Source organism: Thermobia domestica, chromosome 2, assembly GCF_964235325.1.
Source record: "Thermobia domestica chromosome 2, izTheDome1.hap1.1, whole genome shotgun sequence".
Taxonomy (NCBI): domain Eukaryota; kingdom Metazoa; phylum Arthropoda; class Insecta; order Zygentoma; family Lepismatidae; genus Thermobia; species Thermobia domestica.
In genome coordinates, this window is record NC_137455.1 from 194,799,404 (window position 1) to 194,825,993 (window position 26,590).

The window sequence follows — 26,590 nt, forward strand, 5'->3', positions numbered from 1 at the left end:
GAAGGCTTGTGTACACCACCTGCTACCGCGTCACATTGCCGAATGTAAGACGAACTGCGGGAAACTGGAAAAGTACCTGGCAGATTCCAAATGGAAGAAAGCTGTGATAATGAATAAATCACAGGTCTATCTCACTGCTGTTGCTCACATTCGGGCCATCATGTACCGGGACATTGATGACAAGGGACGCAGCAACTTCGTCAGTGCAGGGAAAGTTTTCCCCTCGTGGCTTTATGGCTGTTGCGGGATTCGGATATGAGGGTAAGTTTATATGCAAAGTAGAGAAACTTGAAGGTGCAAGCAAAATACTTCCAAGGATTATTCTGACGCCTATCTATCAGCGAGATCCCATAACTGAATGGAATGGACGCGAACCATGTGAAGCAAGGCTTCGAGTCATACAGCTAGAATATCACTACATTTTAATCAGGAAATGAGAGGAATTAGGAATTCGCGTCACTCCATTTGAAGACCTTCCTGTGACAACCTCCAGTCTCCAGATGCCAGTCCAATGGATGTTTGCGCATTTTGACTGTTGAAACTGTCTTCAACATCGCCACCTGCGCACTCTGTATGGTTATGTAAAGTTTGCAGGAAGGAATGGGACAGAATTACCATCCCTGTCCTGCGCCGGTGTTTGCTGCAAATGGAAACCGATACCGTATGATAGTTCACACTAGGAATGGCCAGACGGATCCGGATCTCGGATATCCGGATCCTATAAGATCCGGATCCGAAATTTCGGATCTTGGATCCGGATCCGGAATTTCGGATCTTGGATCCGGATCCGGAATTTCGGATCTTGGATCCGGATATCCGGTTCCTGGATCCACAGTCGAAATTTCGAAGTTCAGATTCGGACTCCTGTTTTGAATATTTTAGGCCTTAGATTGAGATCCAGAACTGAAATATCCATATGTATAAAATTTACTAGGTGAATTTTATCCAACTCAGTGGGAAGACAATTCAATTTAAATGACAAAAGATTACATCAAAATCTTATTTTCACATTTTTCGGGGTTAGACCATTGTTGAGCACACATCATTTAGTCTTTAGTATATCTTTAAACGTACTACAAGTGTGCCACTTTCATCTCAAGTCAGTAGTTGTATAGATCTGCCTTTTGTTATATATTAATCGAGTTAGGATTAAAATTCGATTGTTTGTGAGACCTATGATAATATTTTCAGAATGAGTTATAACGTTCAAAAACTGCATAGTAATGCTGCATATTTTCTTTGTGCCACATTGGAATTTAATGTAGTCTATCTTATACAGTTGGCTCTTATGATTAATTCAATGATCTGAACTCCTGCAGCATTACGCTAAAATCATGGATGTCTGAATTTTCGTCATTTTTTTTTTTTATTTTTATTACGAGCAAAATAAATATCATAAGCGGTATTTTACAAAATACATATAGACGCAGATCAGTCAGTTGATTGCTTAAAGTTTATAGCAAAGCTATTACATTTCTAAGACGCTGGCGGCCTTAGGACAAAATCCATGGCTTTCCCATAAAATCTTAAATCTCTCTATATAAAAAAGGCAAAGTCCTGAGTGAGTGAGTGACAGATCACCGTACAGGCCAAATCGCTTAAGCTACAAACTTGAAATTTGGACAGTTTATAGGCTTTGTGACGTAGGATACCACTAAGGAAGGACTTTGGGAAATTCGACGAAGAAGGGGGGAATTGGGGTGGAAAATATTGATGATTCTTGACGTTAGATACTTCAAATTTGGTATTTGGGTTTCTCATTGAAAATAATTTGATACTTGTTTAAGTGCTTTTTGATATTTAAATTAGAAGGGGCAGGGAAGATATAGAAAGTAAAAGAGCGGGTGGTAATTGCAATTATTGCAATTAGTATAATAATATGCCTATATCTCGGAAACAAAGGGTTAGAAACATGGAATTTGGTATTTGGACTTCTCACTTAAAATAATTAGATACGTATTTCAACGTTTTATATATATGTGGCCCAAAAGGGAAGAAAAAGGGCGAGAAGAAAATTAGGTGGGGATTACAATTATTGTATTAATATGTTATATCCTTTAAGGTTAGAGACTTGAAATTTGGTATTTGCATTTCTCATTGAAAATAATTTGACATGTGTTTCAGTGTTTTTTGACGTTTTAGTAAAAAGGAAAAGAAAAGAGATGGAAAGGAAAGAGGGTGGGGATTGTAATTATTATAATATGTCGATATCTAGGAACCTCTGAAGGTTAGGAGCATAGAATTTGGTATTTGGACTTTACATTTGAAATAATTAGGTATGTACTTAAGCGTTTTTTTTATGTATGTCAGAGGGGAAGAAAAGGGGCGGGGAGAAAAGACATATCTCGGAATCCTGGAATGTTAGAGAAATGAAACTTATTTGAACAAAAATTCGTTATGAAATGAAATCCTTGAGTTTTACGTCCAACGCTTATGCCGGTTAGGCTAAAGGAGACGGTGATTATGAAAAATAAATGAAATGAAGAAAGTGGGAGGAAACGGGAAAACCCCGAGAAAACCCACGAGCACGGTGTTTGTCCACCACAAAGCACGAGCTGGGATCGAACCAGGGACCCCAAGCACCGGAGGTGAACGCTCTACCACTGAGCCACCGCGGCCCCTTAAAAATTCGTTATGTTTGCAGGCGTATGATGTGCGAGGCCGTAGACCGAGCAAATGTGTGGGCTGGGGGGAAAGCCCCCATGTACTCGCACTGAAATTCGGTATGTCTCGGGATACCGGAATGTTATTACATACAATTTGATATTTGAACTGAGATTCGGTATGGTTGTAGGTTTACGAGGTACGAGGTCATAGGCCGATCAAATGAGATATCAGAGGGTCTAAGGGCAAATCCCCAGACATTTCTTTTTAAATTGATTATGATTAGAGGCTTTTGTGGTGCGAGGCCCTAGTAACGGGGGTCTAGTGGCGAAGCCCCCAACTAGCCGAGGTCTTAAGTATATAAATGTATTTGCGTAATGACTGGAAATTGCATGTATGCCTGTGGACAAAATTGCATAAGTAGCCACGAGAAATGATAATCCTTTAAGATAAAAATTTTAAAAAGCTACCAAAATGTACTCTTGAATGAGTTGTATATTATGTTTGCGCAGGGGCGAATCCAGAACGGACTCCTGGAGCGGGCGGATGGATTCTTAGGGGGCGGTTGGGGTTGCTAGCAGTGAAAAATACTTAGATGATCTGAAATTGCCACAAATTACTACTAAAGTACATTAATAATGGTGGCGCTGGGTAGGGGCGAACGACTTTTCGCCCTCTCCCTGCATCCGCCTATGTGTTTACATGAATGATATAGCTCCTTATACAACCTATGCAGAGTTAATAGTAGTGGATTGCTAATTACAAAGCTACGTGTTACTGCTCGAGGCTCCATATGGTATTTTGTATACACATACAGTACATTAATACATTGATTTTGATACATTAATTGCCATTTAGAACTTCATCTCTAGTAGAAACGTATTTTTAAAGAAAGAAAAAAAAAAGCTCATCAAGAGCAAGAAAAGGAAGTTGCTCCTTAATTTGATTTGATCTATATTTTATGGGCTGTTCCATTAGCAATGGCCTAGCCCATCACGACTAGGAAATGGCCTCATTCAGTGACCACAATAACTCAGAAAGAATTAGAAAAGTAAGCAGCCTGAGTCTAATGAAGAAGCTTGGGCTTGAGACTAAGGTTTCATCCCAGCATTTGATTAGTGTTACAGAAAACAAAGGACAAATTTCCATCAGGACGACCGCTTTAAAAAAGATTTACTACCTTTTCGGTCAAGTATTTCCACTAGAATCGAATCTGACAATGAGATTGCTCTCACCTAAGTCGACAGTTTTACTCAATCAAATTTGGAGTAATTGTGACATTAAGGCACGAAAACCAAATATCAACAGAATGAAGAGAACGCAAGGCTGTCACACGATCAGATACCAAAAGGGTCTTAAAATCTTATTTTAAGCATAGGAATGAAAGTCACTTTGTCAATAATTTCGAAAATTTTGCTGATTCGGAACATCCGAATTTTCTGACACGGAGTTTCGAATCCGAAATTTCGGATCCGGATTTTGGGATCCGGATCCAATATTCGGTTTCTCGAATCCGGATCCAAGATCCGGATTTTCGGATCCAGTGTCCGGATATCCGGATACCAGATATCCGGACCCAAGTGAATCCGGATCCAAAAATATCCGGATCTGGCCATCCCTAGTTCACACAATTCTAGGAGTCCAACAGAACACGATCGGTGGTGGGGTTGCAGTATTTAAGGCGAATACATGTCAAAAATGGTCGGATATAAATCGAACAATCTTCTGTATGCAGTATCAAGCAATCAATTCTTTACTCCTAACATCTTTGACTGAAATACCTGATTTTAATCTGTCGGTTTACAGGTGTTTTAAGGTAAGTTACAACAGCTCATTCAAATTCTGTCATTATTTGTCATAGATATTCTGTCATTATTTGAAGGTGACTTGACGCAGCTAAAAAAGCTTCCTTGCTCCACCGTCTTCCACTAATATTTTCGTCTTTACATACGATTGTTGTTTTTTTGATATCCATTAGTTGTAGTTTCCTTCGCCCCCTCCCTCTCCGTCCTGCCTCCATATCCTCTAACACGTCCCTGATACAGTTTCTTCATACCCAATGTCCCAACCAGTTTCTCATCCCAGTATTAATATCTAAAATTGTTCTTTTCTTTCCCACCATTTCTAACACTCATTCGTTGTCCTCTCGACTAATTCTCACCATTCTTCTCCACACCCACATTTCGAAAGCTTCCAGTAGTTTTCCATCATTTTTGCGAAATGTCCATGTTTCTGACCTAGACCTACATTACAATACTCCACACGAAGCATTTTATGAGTAATGCTTACTTAATTGACTGCAAGACCCGGAAGGTGGACTGAAACCCCGAAGGCTTGAATTCAATGCAGTTGGTGGATCCACAGACCATCATGCAAGATCAACTAATTTACAGTATATGCCGTTCCCCACCATACCATCTCAATCTCCAAGATGACTGCATTACAGGACAGACGTCGGCCCCGGCGCCAAATGTAGAGATGGGAATTATTAATACCTTTCATACACAAGTGTAGCAGAATATCGAAGTGCACGCGAATGAATAGCTTTTTTTTTTTCTATTTAAGTATTGTTCAAAATAACCCAAGTTAATATGCTTACATTCGACCAACAAAATTTTGTACAAACGCTGATTTTCTACATAACATGTCGCTGTCGCAACGTAATTGCAACTGAAGTTCATAGCATAATTACTGCTAGTTTAACGTTCATCTTCAGGCGAAATTGTTGTTAGCCAAAATATAGATTTAAACTTTAACGAGTTGTTACACAAACTCCCTATTGTTTTATCAAGTCCTTGCTACATCAACTTGTTTACCTTGAAACTCATTTTAATTGTGCAAGCCTTTGTTAATTATATATATTTTCCCGTCAAATTGAATATGCTTTCTTTAACTTTGGATATTACAAGGACAATCTAAGAGTGAGTTTCGCAGTAAATTGCAGTCTGAAGAAAGTAAATACGCGTGCAAGGAATAACTTCTTGTAACAAAATTTAAGGTAATATTGAATATATAAAGTATTGTACTTAATTTTGCACTAATTGTATAGCACATTCAGTTATACTAGCAAACCCGCACGTCCTGCGCAAGCGCAGGACATTTATTGTCTGAATATCTAAGAATTTCTCTATAATTACTCGAATTTTAGTCTTCCTCGAATCTAAGACTCATCCCGATTTCGCTGGGTTAAATTAAGGAAAAGTAGTAATATGTTCTGTTTTTACTATTACTAAAGCGCTGTTTGATATTGGTCATTTTCGGTGATTTTTATATATCCCTCCTCATGTTGCGGGCCACGGCATGATTATTCCAGGCCCGAATGTTATGTATGTTGAAAATTTGATAGAGATCGGTCGGGTGGTTCAAGAAATTAAGAGTCAAAAACAGTCACTTTCAATTTGGATCTGAAGTTTTTTTGTTCACAGACATTCAAGAACAAGATTATATATGCAAAAAGAAACTAATTATGCAATTTGAACCAAACCTTCTAGTACGACCTAACACGTTAATGATTTCAGTTTTATTCCAGTTCATATTTTCTTTAACACGTTCGCTGCTGAGGACCCCCATCGGCGTCCAGTACTGAATTTGGCATATGCACCGGACGCCTCTCGGCGCTTGTCTCTGCAGCTGATTCACTTTCCCACCAGCGCTAGTGCAGGTATTGACGGGAAAGTGAATCAGCTGCAGGGACAAGCGCCGAACGGCGTCCGGCGCATATGCCAAATTCAGTACTGGACGCCGATGGGCGTCCTCAGCAGCGAACGTGTTAACTTCTCCAATTTCGCAAATTGTGTTTTTGGTCATGTCCGGAAAAATCTTATCAAACCGTTGTAGTAGATCAACTGTCAGTAACATGGTCTACAGTCATGTTACAGCGGTTACGTGATTCCGTTTGCCGTGAACAGCTGGACAAGCAGGCAACTGAGCAGAGTTTCCACAAGAAACCGTGTGTTACTTCAGGAATGGTGTCAGACTTTTTAGCCAAAAACAAGATACTCCTACATCCCCTATTTCGTGAGATTTTACTGTTTCCTACACTGAAGCATCCAGGACTGCTAACGATGGCAACAATGTTGGAATATGTTTACATTCAGATTTTGACAGGTAAGTCATTTAATGCAAAATGCTATTTTATGAACTAATTGTTGCTTTTTAAGACCTCGCATACAGTGAAGAAATGAGTGCCCGACGATTATGACTATGTACTCAATCCTCCCACACCTTTCTTCTGAATTATTTGGCCTTGAAATAAAAAAAAAATACCCAAACATTTTAATTCAATCTACTTCATTCCCTAAAATTTTAATACCGATTCTTTTTTTAATGTTACAAGCATCCGTAATTCCAGAATATAAGCTTTAACACTAAGCCACGAGTTAAGGGATTACGAAATTTTAAATCTATCAATAGCTTCACTATATCCCTATATTATGTCTGGTCAAAAGCTGTGTCAAGATTATCAAACCATAAAAACGAAACTAAGTATAGTGAGACAAATGCAATATACACAAAGGTAAGTGATCAATCAATGGGTACAGCAGTTATTCAAAATGTCGTTCCTGTGCCTGGACACAGCTCGTAAACAACGCAGGCAATCATGAATGGCGACACGCACTACATGTCTCGTTAGCCACTGCTTTCACTACAGCAGAATTCAAGCGGTCCACAGTCATGTGAGGTTGACGATACTTCCAAGTAAGACCAGATCTTATAGTCAATAGAATTTAAGTCCGGACTGGACGAGGGCCATTCTTCGGTGGTGATGAATGCTATTTTGTTGCGACGAAACAACTACTGTCTAGTTTTCGCCTTGTGAGCTGATGTTAAGTCCTGTTGGAACACTACAGGCTCATTCTTGAATGTAGCTGTGCTAAGGGATTTCACTATCTTATCGAGAATGTCCTAGCACACACTGGCTCCTTTTTCATACTTTTTTTTTTGGGGGGGGGGTAAAAAATTGAGGTCAGTGAAACCCAGGTACGACACACTCAGTCAAACTATCTGATAAAGGGTGATGGCCTCGCTGGACTCGGGAAACTTGTTCACATGCTGCAACACTGGTTTTCATACATCCTATCCATTTTGCCAATTTTCTTATCCGTGAACAAATTAGTCTATACTTATCCGCGTACTGCTGCAGGAGAAACTGATCTATCGCGTTGCATTCTCATCACGAGCTGATTTAACCGCTGGCCCGTCCTGCGATAGGCATACAGTCTATAAAGTCTTCACTGACCACCTTTTTCATTGGTGATTACGATATGTTCATTTGCAGGGCTATGAGTTTTCTGCTTATGGACCAGATTTCGAGCGATTCTTGCCTTCACTGTCTTAATGACACCTGGTGTCCTATTGAAGCGAGGTCTACCAGTGCGAGGCTTATCTTCGAAAGAATATTTCATATATCGCTGTATGGTGCGATAAACTAATTTTTCTGCAATGTTCAGTTTCTGTAGTAACTTCAGATGGTAGTCGGACGGTTACTCACTAGTATAAGGCCAAAATTAACATCTTTTCCCCACTCAATCTTTATTCCACGTACAATAACAGGGACAATAATGGTGTCCGTTCAACCAACATTAGGGTTCAACAATGCTAGATTATTTTCATACGATCATTTCTAACTACTGGCATGTAGTCTGTTTGGGCCAAAACTTTTGATCAGAGTAACTATGATATATCCCGCTGGATTTTCTAAATGCTCTCTTGAATGTTCAAAATAAAATGACTGAAAATTGCGTTATTCACTACTTAAAAATTACGTAATTAGCCAGTTCTTTGTATAAAACTGATCTTTTCTTGGTCAAGGTTGATGGGTATAAATTTTAGGTCATCTTTCTTCCATGCTCCTGGCATTATTTTGCTAATTACTTTAGAAAAGTAAACTTGCAATTACGCAATAAAATACGCGTGATATTCAGTAGTAGACAAAAATGGTTAGGCTGAAGTATCCGATGTCTCATATTTTTATTATATTATATATATATATATATATATATATATATATATATATATATATATATATATATATATATACACACACTCTGTAAAGAAAAAATAGCGACACTTGCTCCGATATGGTTTTCGCAACATACATTAACCAATATCATTTTTTACATGAATTCCTGATAATACTACAATGCATATTCCCAATGAGCAGTTGATTTTTAATACTTGCGCCACAGTTTCAGGCTTTTGACATTAATTTAATGAATTTAGATACATATATAAGTAGATATGTGTGTTTTGAGCAAAATCGTTTATAGGAAAAGTTATACATAAAAGTGAAAAAGATCAACAGCAGAAAACGATAAATGGAATTTCTTAAGGTTAAGATATACTGTGTACGAACATCGGGAAGTACAATACAGCAAACTATATTTTGTATGTACACCATGGGCTTTCTGCAGTGCAGCGAATCATCGGGGCCCTTTGGTAGCAAGGCTATTGTAAAATGCAACCTCGATTTCACGGAATAACACCCGGATTATCTGTTCCTTGAATTTCATTTTATTCGAGATAGTTATCTATTGAATCTTCTCCTATCGACGCAAATTTTCAATTGGATTCATGTCAGGTGAGTTCGGAGGCCACATGAGGTTCTAAATAGTCATATTCTTGAACCATGTATTAACGATTTTCTCTCGGTGACATGAAGCATTATCATCCTGGAAAAGGAAGTAATGTATGCTTTCTTCAGAAAAGTCATCTTTAGCTGCTGTAAAAACTTTACGTACCAGAATTTGAAGATATTTTCCTGCATCAAACGATCCTTCACATATATATCCATCGTTCTGACGTATTTAACGGTGAACCAAGCTCATACCATCACTCAGTAACTGAATATTTGCATCTGTTAAACAAAATCCGTGTCAAGTTTCTTGCTCGTTCGTATCCACAACTTTACACCACCATCGTTTCCCACTATCCTACTATCAAAGAAGAAAACGACGTTCTTCCAGTTATCATAAGTCCAAGTTGCATATCGACTCACAAACCTACATGTTGAAGTCCTCTGTGTTTTTGTCAGTTTCGACTTTCTACGCGGTCTCTTCTTAATATCCTCTTCACGCAGTCAAGACAGTAAAGTTGAATGAGTAACTACAATTCCAAGATTATGTCAAATTACAGAAGCGATTTTTGAGGAAATCATTCCTTAAATCTGCAGTGCTATTGATTTCATTTAGCGATCTGCTCTGGGCGATGCTTTCTTTTTCTTTCACACTGTTGACGAAGGAACGATTTGTTATGCTGTTTCTGCTTGTGAATAATTCTTCCTGCCGTCAAATGATGGATTTTTACTATTCCATCTATCTCCCGTAGAGATTTGCCTTAGCTGTGCCATCGCCGGCTACGATCTCTTAGCGCCTTACCATATCTCTCTCGTAACATGAGATTTAGCGTACAGGGGATAGTTGGCCTTTCGGCCGTTGTGGCGCTACTAACGTGCACTAAACAGAAGGACAGGTTGTCTGTCACGTAAGTCTGAGTGGATTTAGACAAGTGTAGTGTGGTCAGGATTGCCAAATAAAAATAGTCTAAATAAGGGATGGGTTGACGAATTTCAATGAGTATTAACGGGAAGGGTTTTAATAAACATAATCTAGTGGTAGAAAATGAGCCAGGCATCAAATAAAAAAAGTAATCATTTTAGACTGAAAGGAATACAAAAGTATGAACTAACACAAAGAGCTAATATAGATCTCAGAAAAAATAGGTAAATCTTACTTTTAAAACATTGAATTTACGTAATCTAAACTATTTCAAAAATCCTACTTCACGCTTGACTTAACTGTACTGATAAAATTTTTGAAGTTTGGATTTTTCTTTAGGCTGTCGAAAAACTCAGCTGGCATCAACTGGGCAGAAACACATATTTCTGTGTCAGTCCATTTCAAATTCATATGTGAGAAAACCCTTTTCACAAATGAATTTGACCGTGGGATCCTTAGGCAAAAGGGGACGACTTTAAATAAATTTGGCAACTCTGAGCTTTTCTGAAATAGCATTTGCCATTTACTGGCCAGGCTCATGACGACTCATTAAAAATTGCGGGCTTTAATTTAAAGTCGTTGTCTGAGGTAAATTTGTCATTTGGGCAAAATACGGGACTTTTGCTGTCCCGTATCGAAGCTCCCTGGGATGCGGGACAAAATCATAAAATAAGGGACTGTCCCTTAAAATGCGGGACATATGGGAACCCTGAGTGTTGTGTTTTACGTAATTTTTCTCCCTGCTTAAAAAAAAAAAGAAAGAAAAGTAACGTGGCGTATGTAGGCACTATAGTTGCATAATACTTGCAGTATCTTTATGTACTAAAATTAACAGCACAAAAAGTATTCTTTTATTGTTTTAACTATGGTATATTGTTGTGTATCATTTTGTCTGGGAGCAATGATATGTAGGTTAGCAGAGACATTGTGTACAATAAATCGAATTTTAAAAACTTGATTACTATCTCTGCCTTCCACCGCAAATTTTACTAATATTTCTAAGGAAAATACACATTCCTAGTCACTTTCCTGATTCTGAAGCATATATCCCCATACCAGTTACAGAATTGTTGACTGGTCTTCATATTGATCCTAGTAAGTGTTGTTTTTTGCTTGTGTAATTAATTTTATTTATTTATGTTTCTGAGTAGTAATGGGATCTATGCGTAGATTTGTTCTTTTCTAAAGAAAAAATAGATCTAAAACCTTTAGCTTATGGGCGAGTGCCGATTTCTGTGTAACTTTGGGGGAGCCCTATGGCAGATACGTTTTAGTAGAACAGGAAAACGAATTACCATGTACTGTAGAAACTGGAGAACCTACTTCAACTTAGCATTCCTCTCCCCCCCCCCCAATTAGGTGAGCCAATTTCAACTTCGGGGGGCCCGGCCTCCAAAGCTTCCCAAGATTGATGCCCTTGCTAATGGAATAGAAGAAGCACCCAGAGCCTTTATTTCAGATACTATCCCAGTATTTGATGTGCCAGTGGTAATCCCAAATTTCCGTAATATTTATCTAGATAAAATGATTATCGTAGTAATATATTAGTAGACTCCTATTTACATCTTATAAAACAGATAATATACAAAGATCCCATGTTGTAGAAATATATTTATGTACTTCTGTCAATCTACCATATGAAACCTTCTAATACGATAATGCCAGGGAAAAAAATATAACCATTTTGCACTAGGAGAAAAATAGACACATTCATTAAAGTGTAAACTAAAAGTGAAATTCAGTTAAATCATAACGCAAATGAAATCCAATCCTTAACAATTCAGACTGTACACACTATATACACTAAGAAATTAGTCAACTCATAACATTTTTAAGAAATTAGTCAATTCATAACATTTTAGCCTATTGTTCACAATTTGTATAATTCTTTAATGTTCCCATTTATGGTTTTCTTTTCAGACATTTTATCAGGAACAGTGAAATTAACTTCTACTGTTTTTTTACGAAGTTTTGTAGATCGGAAAATTATTCAAAGTATAAATTGTGCCTCATGTCACAAACTTATCAGTCAGAACAAATATAATTCCACGCTTAGAATTTGATATATAAACAAGACAGTAGAAACGTAATGTGCTATCCTACAAAAGAACTAGTGTGGGTGATTCACGTTAATGAAAAGGCCCATCGGTTTGTGAATACCCGAATTTCGGAAACTCTTTCCGCCTATATTGTTTCCTTTCTGCAACACTTTAGTATTTGCAGTGCCTCTTTTCGGACAATCATTTATTCAAATTAAGTGTAAAAATTTGCGATGTAATAGTTCCAGTGTTGCTGAAGAACATAGCAGATGTTGAAACAGGATATTTTGAACATACAAAATTTCTAAATGCCAAGCCATTATCTGGGAAAGTGCCTCGTTTGTAATTTGTAAAGGATTTCTTGTCGGTGTGTTTGTATTATCTTTTATTCTTAATTAATCGATACTAATTGTATTAAATTTTAAAAACAGCTTAGTTTTTGTGATACTATATGGGGGGGCTTAAGAATTATTTTCCTGTTATAGCTAGCCGTTTCATTTGCCTGCTACACAGAGAAGATATTGGTGCACGTAACTAGCGCCACAGCGGCTCCTAAAGGAACTAGGCCGTGTTCGCTTGTCTCTGCTATTTGGGAAGGCGCTAAGGGATCGTAGCCGGCGATGGCTGTGCAAAGCAAGAGTTATATCTTGTTCACATGGCGACAAGTTACATTTCTTACCCATCATTCTTGTTTACAGTCCACATGTAGCAACAATATCATACAAACACACCACTGCACAACAACAATATTGAAACTTGACACTGTCCAAACAGCGAGAAAGCAAAGAACAATCATAAAATGCTATTTATCTCAGCATACACATCACAAATGTAATGCAGAATTCTCACTACAATAATTTACGAGACGCACTCAGTGCCATCTAGCGAAAATATTACTCATACACAAACAATTGCCAAGCGATGTCGTACACCACTGGTGTCACAGATAACGCAAATGAACTATCCCACTCTTCATTTCCTTCTATTCCTCTTCTAACGGGCTGCAACTATGGTTTTCTGTGTAAGTTAGTTTGAGAATTGAGGTGTCGCTATTTTTTCTTTACAGAGTGTATATATATATATATAAATTAGTCGTTGGAATAACCAACAAGGGTACCTCAAATTTGCGATACAAGAGTGGGTATAACCTATTTTTGAAAGCTGTCTAGCATATAACACTACAAAAAATTCTAGCAATACGCCATTGCTCGAGGCCTCGTCATCCGAAATCATACTCCTGAAGCTTTCAGTACACTTTCTAGTTGAGCATTAGTCAGGAAAGAGAATGATTCTGACTTTTTGAACCCTCAGAAACTCAAATTTTGCTTGATCTTTCGTACTACAGGAACTTCCCTCAAAGATTCCTAGGTATCTTGTAACCACCTGGATTCTTTTCATAATCACATCTCCCTGGAAAGCTCTGTATCCATGTCCGTAGAATGGATTTAAAAAGAAAGAAACGTCTTTCGCCCATTAAAATCTTTCAAGGCAACGCATTATAATGACTTACTTAAGGTTACGAGAATATGAGTTAAGAGAAATTGAAGGTCATATTTCTTTTAGTAAAGATTACATCTCCGGATAACAGTTCTGTTGGTGTAGATCAGTTCTTTCCAACTAGACTATGTATAACGTTAAAAGCACACATTTATATTCGGTAGGAGAAAGAGAAAACACAAGAGGAGAAAATACGAGGTAGTGGAAAATTGAAGAAAGAACTTGGCAGTGTATGCAGAATTATGGATCTACGAGTAGTGTACCCGCAAAACCCTAGTCTATGTATTTCGTCACTACTGTACTTTTTCACGCAAGGTTACCTGGTTTTTTTCCTCTCCTTTATGTCATTTACTGAGAAAGGAAATAGCAAACTGACGTCATAGGACATTAAAATGGAGAATGACTAGATAGTTTTACAAAATAATTTGTTACATAATCATCTTTATTACTGATACTTTAAATGTCCATTTTGCATGATTTTTTTAATTGCGGGTTTTGACAAACTCATGAGAATTATTTTAGTTATAATAGTCACGAAATTTCAACAACAAAATCATATGAAGCTAAAATTAGAAAACCTTATCTACTACAAGCATTTTGGGAAATAAAATTGTTACGAAAACTATTTTGTTAGAATTCGGAATTTATCTAACTACGTAACAAACCACAATAGGTAAATTCAGGTCTTTAAAGTAAATAAATATTGGTAGGAGGGAAGATAAACGGGCCCTCGGATTTTCGGTTCAAAATTGATCACAACGTCTTCCCTAGGTCAAAAATAGTGTTTCCTGAAAATTTCAGACCGCGGAAACTTTAAAAAAGTGCCCAAAATTACGACAGAATTTACCTTATATGGGCAGGGAATATAAAAGGGGCCCTCGGATTTTTGGTTCAAAATTGATCACAACGTCTTCCTTAGATCCCAAATGGGGTTTCCTAAAAATTTTAGGCTGCGGAAACTTCAAAAAGGTGCCCAAATTTACGACAGAATTTAACATATATGGGGTGTGTAGATAAACGGACCCTCGGATTTTTGGCTCGATACTGATCACAATGTTCTCCTTAGGTCTCAAATGGGGTTTCCGCGTTCTGTCATTTTCTACAAACACTATTTGGCACTTCAACAACATATTGAGATCAAATTTGAACCCAAAAGCTGCGAGCCCTTTTATCTAACCTGTCTATACGAGGTAATAGAGGGTACATTGTATAGTAATTTGGGTACCTCTTGAAATTACCGCGGTCTGAAATTTTTAGGAAACACTATTTGGAACCTAAGGAAGACGTTGTGATCAATTTTGAACCGAAAATCGGAGGGCCCGTTTATCTTCCCTGCCCATATTATAGTAAAGTCTATAGTAATTTTGGGCACCTTTTTGAAGTTTCCGCGGTCTGAAATTTTCAGGAAACACTATTTGGGACCTAAGGAATACGTTGTGATCAATTTTGAACCGAAACTCGGAGGGTCCGTTTATCTTCCCTGCCCATATATAGTAAATTCTATAGTAATTTTGGGCACCTTTTTGAAGTTTCCGCGGTCTAAAATTTTCAGGAAACACTATTTGGGACCTAAGGAAAACGTTGTGAAAAATTTTGAACCGAAACTCGGAGGGCCCGTTTATCTTCCCTGCCCATATATGGTAAATTCTGTCGTAATTTTGGGCACCTTTTTGAAGTTTCCGCGGTCTGAAATTTTCAGGAAACACTATTTGGGACCTAAGGAAGACGTTGTAATCAATTTTGAACCGAAAATCCGAGGGCCCGTTTATCTTCCCTCCTACCTAAATATTAAATATATTTTACATTTTTTTCTGTAGGTAAGGGACTATTTAGTTTCAGGGATCTGCAATCTTCAACGGGAAAGTTGATTACCAGGAATAAATGATATTTGTAAGTTTTATTGGGTAAACAAAGGGTATGTCATTTATAAAGTGATGAACGCAATGCGGTAATTATTTGAAGAAATCTGCCAAAATCACAATTTACTCAATTTACTTTTAAATATATAAAATAAATGTATTGGAAATTATGACGATTCGATAGAACAAGTACATACATTGTAATTCGTCTGTGTCATGTCGATATTTCAAACAGAATAAAATATATAATTATATCAAATATACATTAAGAAATAAACAATCTTTCCATTGTTACTTCAACGCAACGTTTCAACAATAAGGTAATAGAATAACCACCGCAACAACAAAGGAATCTACAGGAATTGAAAAACATTCCAATGAACATTCACATAAATTATAACTCTTTCCTAAGTAAGCATAAAGAAATTTTAAAAAAAAATACCGCCATTAAAACAGAAAATGTGACAACTGAGAAAGGTTTAATTAAATTAGGATTTTACCTAAATCTAAGATCAGAACGATTTCTGATATTTTAAGACTATATTTGAATTAAAAATTTTCTAGTTCCCTTCCCCCTTACTTTTCTTCGTGCAGAGTAAAAATAAAAATCAGATTGGGATAAGATTTTAAAAAGTTGTCCTAATAACTTTTTGAAAAATGAAAATTTTAGTCTAACGTCCTATAGTTATTCCCTTTAGCTATAAATGATTAATGCAAGTGACTAAAATTATAAACTTTTGTGCTCTTCCACTGAGATCGAACCCGGAACCAGGTACACGCTAACCACTAGACCAATGGGAAGGGCCTAGCCAACCACAAATTGTCATTATCTCGAAAAACAGGACACGTGAGACTTTACAGTCTAACTTTCCAAGAATTAGCAAAAACATCCACAAAAAACTTGAACCCTCAGGAGTTAATATGAGAGACTTCTAATATTCTTATTACGGCAATAAAGTTTCCGCTTAACGAGAAACAAAATCCTTGGCATCTAAAAGGAGTCTCATCACTAAATATTCGTAGCAGTTTCGCTTCTCCCCCTCCCTTTCCGTGCTTTCATGGGAAATGGCAGTCAACACGAAAAGCAGAAGCTATTTCTTGGCACACACTTCAGGATGTCGAAGATACAACAGTAAATATTAACTAGCAATAACAGGAGGTAAAATTCTTTGGTTACAAGTCAAATACAATGTATTAATAAAATGATCAAATCTATACAAGTTAGATATATATTTTCGTGAAAGGTGTTTAAAAGTACAATTCGGACAAGTTGAAGGGGAATAGTTTTTACAGGACTTCTTGCTCTTTAATATAGCAATAAAGAAAAAAATTAGAACCTTTGACGTGAACATCTCGAAGAGAATCGGTAATACAAGAAATGCTAAATAACGAAGCTGTCCGTAAAATACAAGTGCGTATATTTTATTATATATACACGTATTTATATTTATTGGCAGCTGCTCGTAAACTTTGTCAATTTGCAAAACTTATCTACTGCTAAGACTTAACAGTACCGTGAACTCGAGAAGCGAGCAAAAGACTAAATTTGAGCTTGTCAACACGTTACAATTGAAGAATTTAATTGCTAACGAATAAGTCTACAGTCTACAACGAACGAACACCATTCTGAATTTGTGATGGAAGTAACAAACATGTTCACAAAAATAAGCAACATTTGTATTCTGCTTAGCTATGATATTACACAATACGGCAATGAACTTGAATGAAAAAAGAAAATCTGACGAGCTAATTATATCAGCTATTTAAATTTATTTTATGCGTTGCTACAACGTCAATCCTTATGTGAAAGTTCTACTTACCTGATATGGAACTAATTTCTCCAATAATATACCAAATCAAAGTTCCGTGTATATCACAAGTACAACAATAAAAACTTTCGTTGCTAACTAATTTTAATACTTGACTAAATTCACTATTGAATTTATGAATTGTTATCTACCGAGGATACAGTCCATAGAGTAAGTCCTATCTTGCATCGACATCTGTATCACGAAGATAAACTTGTCAAGGTACTGATCAATCCAAAGTTAACTTTCAATTATCTTCTACAAAGAATTTGCTTATTCATATTCAACTGTATTGTAGGTTTCAGTATTAAACTACTTCCAAGAGTTAGTTTTAAAAAAATGCATTATTAACAAACAATTGATCACAGAGTTTTACATGTGTGAGTAATTACTTTTCGAAAGGTGGATCACTACTTTCTGATAAGTAGTACCTATTTATATTACAAAACTTTCAAAGTAAATTTCTCAATAAGATAATTATATTTGCTACTTTTTTTTTTAAAAAAAAAAAGGGGGGGAAAAGGAATCAATTACAAAATCACTATATACCGTACAAGTTCAATTCAACGCATCTACTTTGGATCAAATTTGGCATAGTGACTGACGAATTTAGTACGCATATTAAATACAGATGTGTAGGACTTATTCCCAAATTATGAACCAATTAAGCTGAAAGAGTCAAGTTCACTCTTCCCCAAAATATTAATATTATTCTTATATTATTAAAAATATAGTGTCAATGAAGGACACTTGTCACAATGCGGAAACTTACTAATTAATACAGACTAATAAAATTTACCACGTTATTCTGTCCTACGTTTTCTCTTACACCCATTCATGAGCATTGATCATTTGAATTCGTGTAAGACCTCTGAGGCAACCCCAACTATGCCCCTAATGGATAGTTGGTAATCTTACATGTAACAATGTTTCCCTGAGCTCTCAGTCTGTTTCCCATTAGTAAATGCAGTTTTATCTTTGCATAGGAATCTACAGTATTCACGTTCGAATCAATTTCTCTTCGACTACTGGATTTTCGAACGCTCTTTTAGGAAAAATAACGTGGCTCTCCAATATTTCGCACAATTTCCTGAACTATAATGTACACTTATTTTAGCCAGAATTACTCGACAACTTTCGCAGGCAATCTGTTACAAGCAATAAGAAAAATTACGGAAATAAATATTTCCAGAGACAAATGAAACCGACTGATGTCTGATTTTTATTCTATAGAATGTTTTTAAAAACAAATAACGTTCTATAACTAGTTTCTGGATAGAAATTATCAAAGAGAAAAGACTTCTTTCCATATGAACTGCATCTAATATTCAAGCAACAACTCTACAAACAAGAAACTATGTCAAAATTAAACCATGAATTATTCTATTCTACACGTTTTCTATGAATTTGTATGGTGAGAATGTTGCAGATTCGATATTGAGGAAACAATGAATTAATGCTAATGCAACTACTAGAACGCATTAAGTAGTTGCGATTTTTTTTTTCTTTCTTCAAAAAAATCTTGCATTACTTTCCTACGATTAGAAATTGTTTTGTAATAACGCTACGGATAACTAATCACGAATACTTTTTTTTTTTGTTTGTTTTCAGCGCACTGTAGCTAACGAACTGCAATGATTTTAGGAACAACGCCAATGCATATCGCACTTCATACCATACACAATTATGAACAAGACTTGGATTAACTTGTGCACATTTCTAATAACGTCTTTCAGTTATTAAAGTAGCATAAACTCTTACCTCAACAGTCGTGACAGTGGAAAGACCATTCACCATAGTAGTAGTTGTGCTCGTTTTCTCAACTGAGTGAATAACATCGCCATTAATGTGATTGGTCACTGTGCCATTCTGCAGTGAAGATGGAAACGAACCTTTCCTTATTCCGATACCGTTCTCTTCTATAGATTCTGGGCGAATTACATCCATATTTAAATGTTACGTTCTTCGAAGCTGAAAGGAAGAAAAAATACATTAGGATATCAGGCTACACTTTTAAATATTTCTCAACATCAACAAAATAAAATTTAAACAACGGAACTATGTCTAGCGTTTATAAACGATCTTTAATGTCCTCCAGGTACGTACATAAATGCTAAAATATGCGATGACAAATTCAACTGAATGATAAATTGATGCAATGACGAGTGGAAGGAGATGGATTAATCAGTTCCCACAGTACATAGTGCACTACAAACTCACATGATCAGGAATCAAACTAGGAAAGTTTACCAGAAGAAATTAGCGGCATTTATGCATCAACTTTTTTTGTTTTTTTCTTAGCTCCACTGTTTTTTTTATTCAATAGTACTTTGTTTACGTATACCTTTTTTTAAGTGCCTTTGCAACATTCAGTACTTATGAGCTCTATGTTCATTTTTGATAATACCTTGATTGGTTCTCAAACCGACATTGCACTGATTACCAGCAAGTTATGCAACCGAACAAAATACAACTGCTGTTTAGGTTGCCTAACCGCCCTATCAGTGCCTGAAAGTTTATTTTTGAGTAACACCACGATTATGCACCGAAAGGCTAATATACTGTTGCAATATTGAAGTTCTAAAGGAACAGACTTACAAACTGATAGGATCCGAATCAGTATTCGGGTTTACATACAAGGCATTGTAAATGGCAGGCTGTTTCTTAATTTCCAAAAACCTAAATTCTTTTAGAATAAGTGTGAACGTTTTTCGTCTCTCATACAATTAATGTTCAATAAATTTTAGGAAAAACAAATATACTCTGCAATAGAAAACTTCTTTATTCTTCACAAGAATAAGTACTATTTAAGAAATACAAAACTTAGATAAATAGCACACATTGTACAGTCAGAAACTATATTTCATATACCTCCACAACCTATACTTAATATTTGTTTCTGACTACTACGATAAGAACTATTTAGGCAATATGGCATTTAAATTAATATAATTTACATTTACGAGGAGTAATCGAAAAGTAATAATTTACATTTGCAATATACAAAACAAAGTAATTTCGCTTCTTTAAACGCTCAATAGTTCTACGTAAATATAAAGAGAATATTTGAGAGACCTTCATTTAAATATGAGTAGTCGAGGTGATAACACGAACATTCCCACCTTTTTTTTCTTTTCACCTCTTCTCTTACCTTTCACCTCTTCACCTCAAAGAAAGAACTATAAACATTAAATTATTCTAAATGAGAGTCCAAATACCCAATTTCATGTCTCTAACCTTACGAGATTTCGAGATTATAGACAAAACAAACGCGAGTTTTATTTTAAATGTAAAGCCAATAATGTCGAATTTCATGTATCTGATCTTTAAAAATTCAAGATAGTTTAATATAATTTCGACCCCTATGTCCTCCCTATCCCGTTGATTTTCTCTTACGTCCCAAATCCTATAGCCTAATTTCAAGTTTCTAGCTTAAGCGGTTTGGGCTTTGCGTTGATCAGTCAGATAGGACTTACTTTTACATAAAGAGATTAATGATGAAACTTTTACTGCTCGAGCTCGAACACACATTTGTTTGATTTCTGGCGTGACATTTCGTACTGTTACATTCAACTAGTTCTACAATCGACAAAGGACCGATCCATCTCAGAGTGGACAACTGTTTTGTATGCCGAACAGTCAAATAATCATCTATACGTTACCGAGAATAGATCTCAAATCTGTTAAATAGTTTCAAGCTTATCGAAACATGGTGTATAAGAGCTGTTAGAATAAGTTTTGTGAGGCATGCAACAAATCAATCTGCATATGTAATAAAAATTATGTAAAAAGATTATGTATTATCACTAGAGACCGGATGTTAGGCAAAATGCCTATTCTTTAATATTAAAGATATAATCAAAAATAACGTTTTAAAGTTTATATGGGGGATTATAGTTTCGATTTAAGCCAATTTTATTTTGCCTATTTCGACCTTTACTGCCTAAATAATTGTTTTATTGCCTAATATTGCCTATTCTATGCATTTTCTTCAAAATAAGCCTTCATTGGGAAAATACATAATTTACGTAACATAATACACACATATATACTTATATTATGTGTTTGTAAACAGAAGCTCGTGGTACGTTACAATATATTTATATATACAGGATGAACAAAGATGTTCACATAGTTCGGGAGATGATTCGTGACATGAAAAGAAGATTAAAGTCCTCTTGAATTTCACGAATCATTTGAAGTATGTGCGCACCTTTATGTCCCGTTCCAATTGTCAGGATTCGATTTTGATTCCAATTTGGCACCCCTGTCACTCGAACACGACGCAGAATTCGACAACATGCAACAGCACTTTGTCTTTTCATGTCACGAATCACCTCCCGAAGTATGTGCACATCTTTCAGATTCACCCAGTATGTGCAATGCATAACATGTCTCGTTTTTGTATATACAGCAAAAGAAAATATTTAACAAACAAGTATGTTTCTATATTATTTGAACATTATCTATGACTTGAATCTATTTTTTAATGGTATTGAGTATTTATCTTCATTATTTCGAGTTACATTTTAGTGCCTATTTTACTGCCTATTTTTTAAATTTTAAGTGCCTATTTGCCTGCCTATTTCCAGGTTTTTAGTGCCTAAACATCCGATCTCTATCACATTTCAATTATGTATACAGTATGTAGTTTTTCTCTTTCTATATACAGTATTCTTTTTAATTAACTACCAAATTTCTCAAGAGAATAATCGCACTAAAAGTTTTCTGTCTAGAGTTGGAAATTCGAATATTATAGAAGACGCCCCCGTCTCTCCTTTTAGGAACAGTTTTCGAAATCTCAAACTATATTAGATTTTTAATTTAATCTAGAGTTTATATCAATTCATCTCCGAGATACGTGATATAATCTTGCATTAGTGACAAAAGGAGTTTCATGTCCAACTATCACCTTTCTGGATTGAATATGCATAATATAGTCTGCGCACTCATAAGCAAATTAATATATGTAGTCTTCAGTTTCAAACTATTTATAGTAGGTCATTTAAAAAAGTGAATATTATGTTAGTCATTCTTCTGCTGCGAGATGGTCCAAGATATAAATTTAGGATTTTTAAAAACTCGATGAAAAGGAAATTATGACGGTAACATAAGACAATCTCTAAGCTAATTAGATAATTGAAGTATGTTCGTATGCAGTGAACAGTATATATGATTTAGAAATCAAAGAATCCATTACACAAAGTATTTCTAGGTTAAGTTCATTCTGCGAGGTATTCAAATTCCAAGCATAGTTTACAATGTGAATGAAGTCTTGCATGATTTTCAAGTACCGTTAAAAGTCAATTTTTGATTCAGATTTGTTTCGAACAATCTAGAAAAAGGTACTGCTACAAATTAAGATTATTTTTCCTTTGCAAATTGTCGAAAGTTAAGAGTGGTTATGTATTTTGAATCAGTTTACTACGGAGAAACTAGTATTTATCTTATATGAAGCTTTCTCATTGTGGGAGTTTTGCACTGCGCGAAGTAAGTTATTATAGGGACCGAGACAGATTTATGGGGTGAAAATTTTCTAACCAAGTCCTCTAATTTTTGTCCTTTGACATGTTATGATAGCCAGCTGAAGTCTAGCGTGATCATGTTGAATGACTCCTTGACGATTGTGACAAGGTCTGGGCGCTTCGATCGCAAAGTTCCAGTGAACTATTCCTTTAACATCCCACCACATACTAAGCAACACCTTAGCATGAAGTTCTGGTTTATCGAGTGTTCAGAAACCCGACACAGCTTTCAACGCTTCACGATGCGGTACAAAACCGCACTTCTCATCGCTCGTGAGAACACGTGGCAAGAATTGGTCATTTTCTAATCAGGAATGCAAAGAAACATATGGAGACTTGCCCTTTCGATTTGTACTCAGTTGATACGGAATCCAACAATAGAACTGTGGTGAAATCCAGCGCTTTGAGCAGTACTTCAACTATTGTTCTTTATACCTGGAAGGCATCCACTAATGCTCCCAAGGTTGTTTGCGACATGTCTCATGACTGGGGCAATCCAAATGAAATCAACCAATTTCCAGGTCAAAAGTTGCTGACAATATTTAATTTTTTTACCTAAGAATGTACCACATTCAGGGAGATGAAAACTGATATTCAATTTTTTAGCCGCGCTGATTGGTTTATAGCGTCCATTTTGTATAGGCGCGTATGCGTATTTTGCACTTTTCAGAGGATTCTTTTAGACGCTGTAACATTTTAGGCTTTAAAGACAACGAGTTCAAACCAAAAACCATATGAAAGTTAATGAAATTAACATTGTGTTCTGTGCACATTGAGACTTACTTTAGAACGTCGAAAAAACTAAGCTCTGAACATTGAGGTTGTAAACCTAGAAATGGCCATTTTGGAATGTACATTTTGAAATGAAATACATAAGACTTACCTTCAATTCTTTGTCTACATAGAGACTAGATAGTAAACAACGTCTCAAGCAAGTTTCAGATCTGAGAACCATATTCTTGATTTTTTTGGAAATTTATAAACATTGAATTTTCGAAAATCGTATTTTCATTATCAAATATCTCAAGAAGGACTCAAGGGGAGGAAATCCCACATTTGCACAAAAGAGAGGATAGTTATATAGTAACAAGTGAGTAAAACTGCATTACTGAGACTTGAGTAGTTTGAGTTGTAAGTTCCTGCAGTGATGTGAAATTCGCGATTTTGAGAGAGGAACAAATGTACATGTTTTGTGTTGATATAGTATTTCAGGCACACAGTTTACCTAGGTTTCATCAGAAGTGCAGCCAAACAGCAAGAAATTCGAGATTTGCTACTTGTAAAAGAATTATCAACACCAGACTTCAGTACTTCCAGAAGATAGTATGTTGTCATCTGTACCTCATGATACCGTAGCCTGCATTTATGACAAGACATGGTAAATTCGAGGAATTGAAGACATCAGTCAGGAAAATAACGATCTTTTTGATAACTTTTTCCATCCCCATGGCCCAAGAACCTCTTAAAACATTTACGAATGACAAAGTGTGGGTGCCAACCGATAAGGTTCTCCGGAAACTCTCATCCACAGTTCATAACTCCTACAGGTCGTACTTTCAACATCAGTGCCAAACTCTGTACATAAATTAGTCAACTATTTATCTCACTGATGTCTTAGCAGCGTTATAGGCAGAAAATAAGTAGATGCGTTTCGCTTTTTGTACAATAGGCGGCAAAAAACCTGCAACATGAGCATATAAGTTAATTGTGAAATGACGAAGTCTTTTGCCCCAAAATAAGTGTGCACGGGAGGAGGCCGAGGTTTATGCTGGCGTGATTCGTTCTACTTAGACGTTATGTTCATTCCCTGTGCTATTAGGCGTAGTTTCACAATAAACTTACATCCTCATGTTGCAGGTTTTTTGCCGCGGATTGTACAAGATATGATTCATAGATTATGCAAACTTTACCCATTTAACATTACTGTCATTTTGACAATTTAATATCATGAACCGCCATGAGGTGTGGATATAAAGTCCCAGTAAAATATAAATAAATAACTATTCTATCAGGCCTTGTTTCCATTTTGTACTAATACACAATAATACTGAGCAAGGCTATGATATATATATATATATATATATATATATATATATATATATATATATATATATATATATATATATATATATATATATATATATATATATATAAATAAACAGTATCACGTAACAGTTTCAACAGAATAACTGTCTTCAGACTCCCACTCCTTCAATAAGAGAAGGAGTGGAAGTCTGATGACAGGTATTTTTGTTGAAACTTACGTGATACTGTTTTTTACATTTATTATCACAGCCTTGCTCAGTGTTATTGTGTATTAGTAATAAATAAATAAAATAATATGTGTATATAAACTCAAACTACTCAAGTCTCAGTGATGCAACTTGACCCACTTGTTACTGCACAGCTATAGTCTATTTTGTGCAAATTTGAGATTTTTCACTTGGGTCTTTCCTGAGATATTTAATGGTGAAAATAAGATTTTCGAAAATTCATCTATGTTGATAATTTAAGATCAGTTTGGTGGTTTAAGCGTGATTAGTTTTTTTTTTTTTTTTTTTTTACATATGTGTCACCTTCCCTCCATTGTGCCATCAAAGTAAAATTATGAAAACATCCCAGGTCCGAACCTTATCTATGTTGAAAGTTTGATCGAGATCGGTTGGGTGGTTTAAGAGATTAAAATCACAAACACTTAATTTGGATTTGAAGTTTTTTGTTCGCAGACACCGCTTTAATATATAGATCCCCATCAAGAATTTTATTCATGGCTAAAAATGTACAGATCTATCGGGAAAATTCATTCTCTATCCCATCGCCTCTACATGGTTTGTCAATACTTTGGAAGTAGAGTAACAATTTGGATGTAGTTCTTTGAAGTAGGTAAGTACAAGTTCCTTATACAAAGCACTAAACTGTTCGATTGTGAGGTAATTGACAGAAAAAACTTGTAAGGGGAGAATTAGTTTTTGCTGTCAACTGTATATTAAATAGGAATTAGGTCAATCTGTATAATGGGGCAATACTACTTCGGGCATTCCAGCAATGAATTTGTTATAATGAAGCTTTATATATCGAAGATTTCACACTAAAGAAAGCACTAGTGTAATGCTCCTATATTCACTTGAAGATAATTCAAGCAATGTCTTCAAAGTGAAGATCAATAACTATAGTAATTTGTGTAATTGCAAGCGGGAAATTGCGTGTGTAATATTCATCTAACTACTGTAGTTTTGTCAACATGCATTGACCCACAAAAACTATTTCCGTGTCGCTTGAACTTTGGATTTTCGTATAAAGTTCATGCCGCGTATACAAGCTAACCTTGAATCTTCAGAAAGTCAAGGTTATCACAGTATCCTGTTGATAAATCAGTTTTTATATGTACCAGTTGACCAGAAATAAATCTAATTCTACAAAATTGTACATTTTCTAACGTTGCAATGATTTACTGAATTGTATGAGCCACATTGAGAAAAGTGATGTAATAATAATAATAATGTAGTAATTGGAGAGGATAACTCATTCGGGACAAAAATTGACTGTCGCTGGAAACTAAGTTTTAGAGCGATGTTTAGCAGATTGAGTTCGATTCTTCGCGAGTCAGATATTTTTTAAAATTTTGATATTTGTGGTATTTTAATGTTTTTATAGAACTTAAACACAAAATAGTCTAACAAGTTTGTGAACAAACAAAAATACCGTAGCCTAAAATTGTACCTATAAACAAAGTTGGGATACTTCTCTCTAATGTGAAACTGA

At 35.7% G+C, this 26,590-nt stretch overlaps 1 protein-coding gene across 1 annotated transcript in view; it reads right to left on the bottom strand.

Moving 5' to 3' along the window:
* The window catches only part of LOC145678345 (long-chain-fatty-acid--CoA ligase ACSBG2-like), a 173,901-nt gene that overhangs the window by 87,335 nt on the left and 59,976 nt on the right, over positions 1 to 26,590 (bottom strand). Inside the window, exon 2 of the mRNA XM_081748383.1 lies at positions 19,065 to 19,274. Coding sequence (XP_081604509.1) covers positions 19,065 to 19,250 — 186 coding nt within the window. The 5' untranslated portion in view covers positions 19,251 to 19,274. The remainder of the gene's footprint in view (positions 1 to 19,064; positions 19,275 to 26,590) is intronic.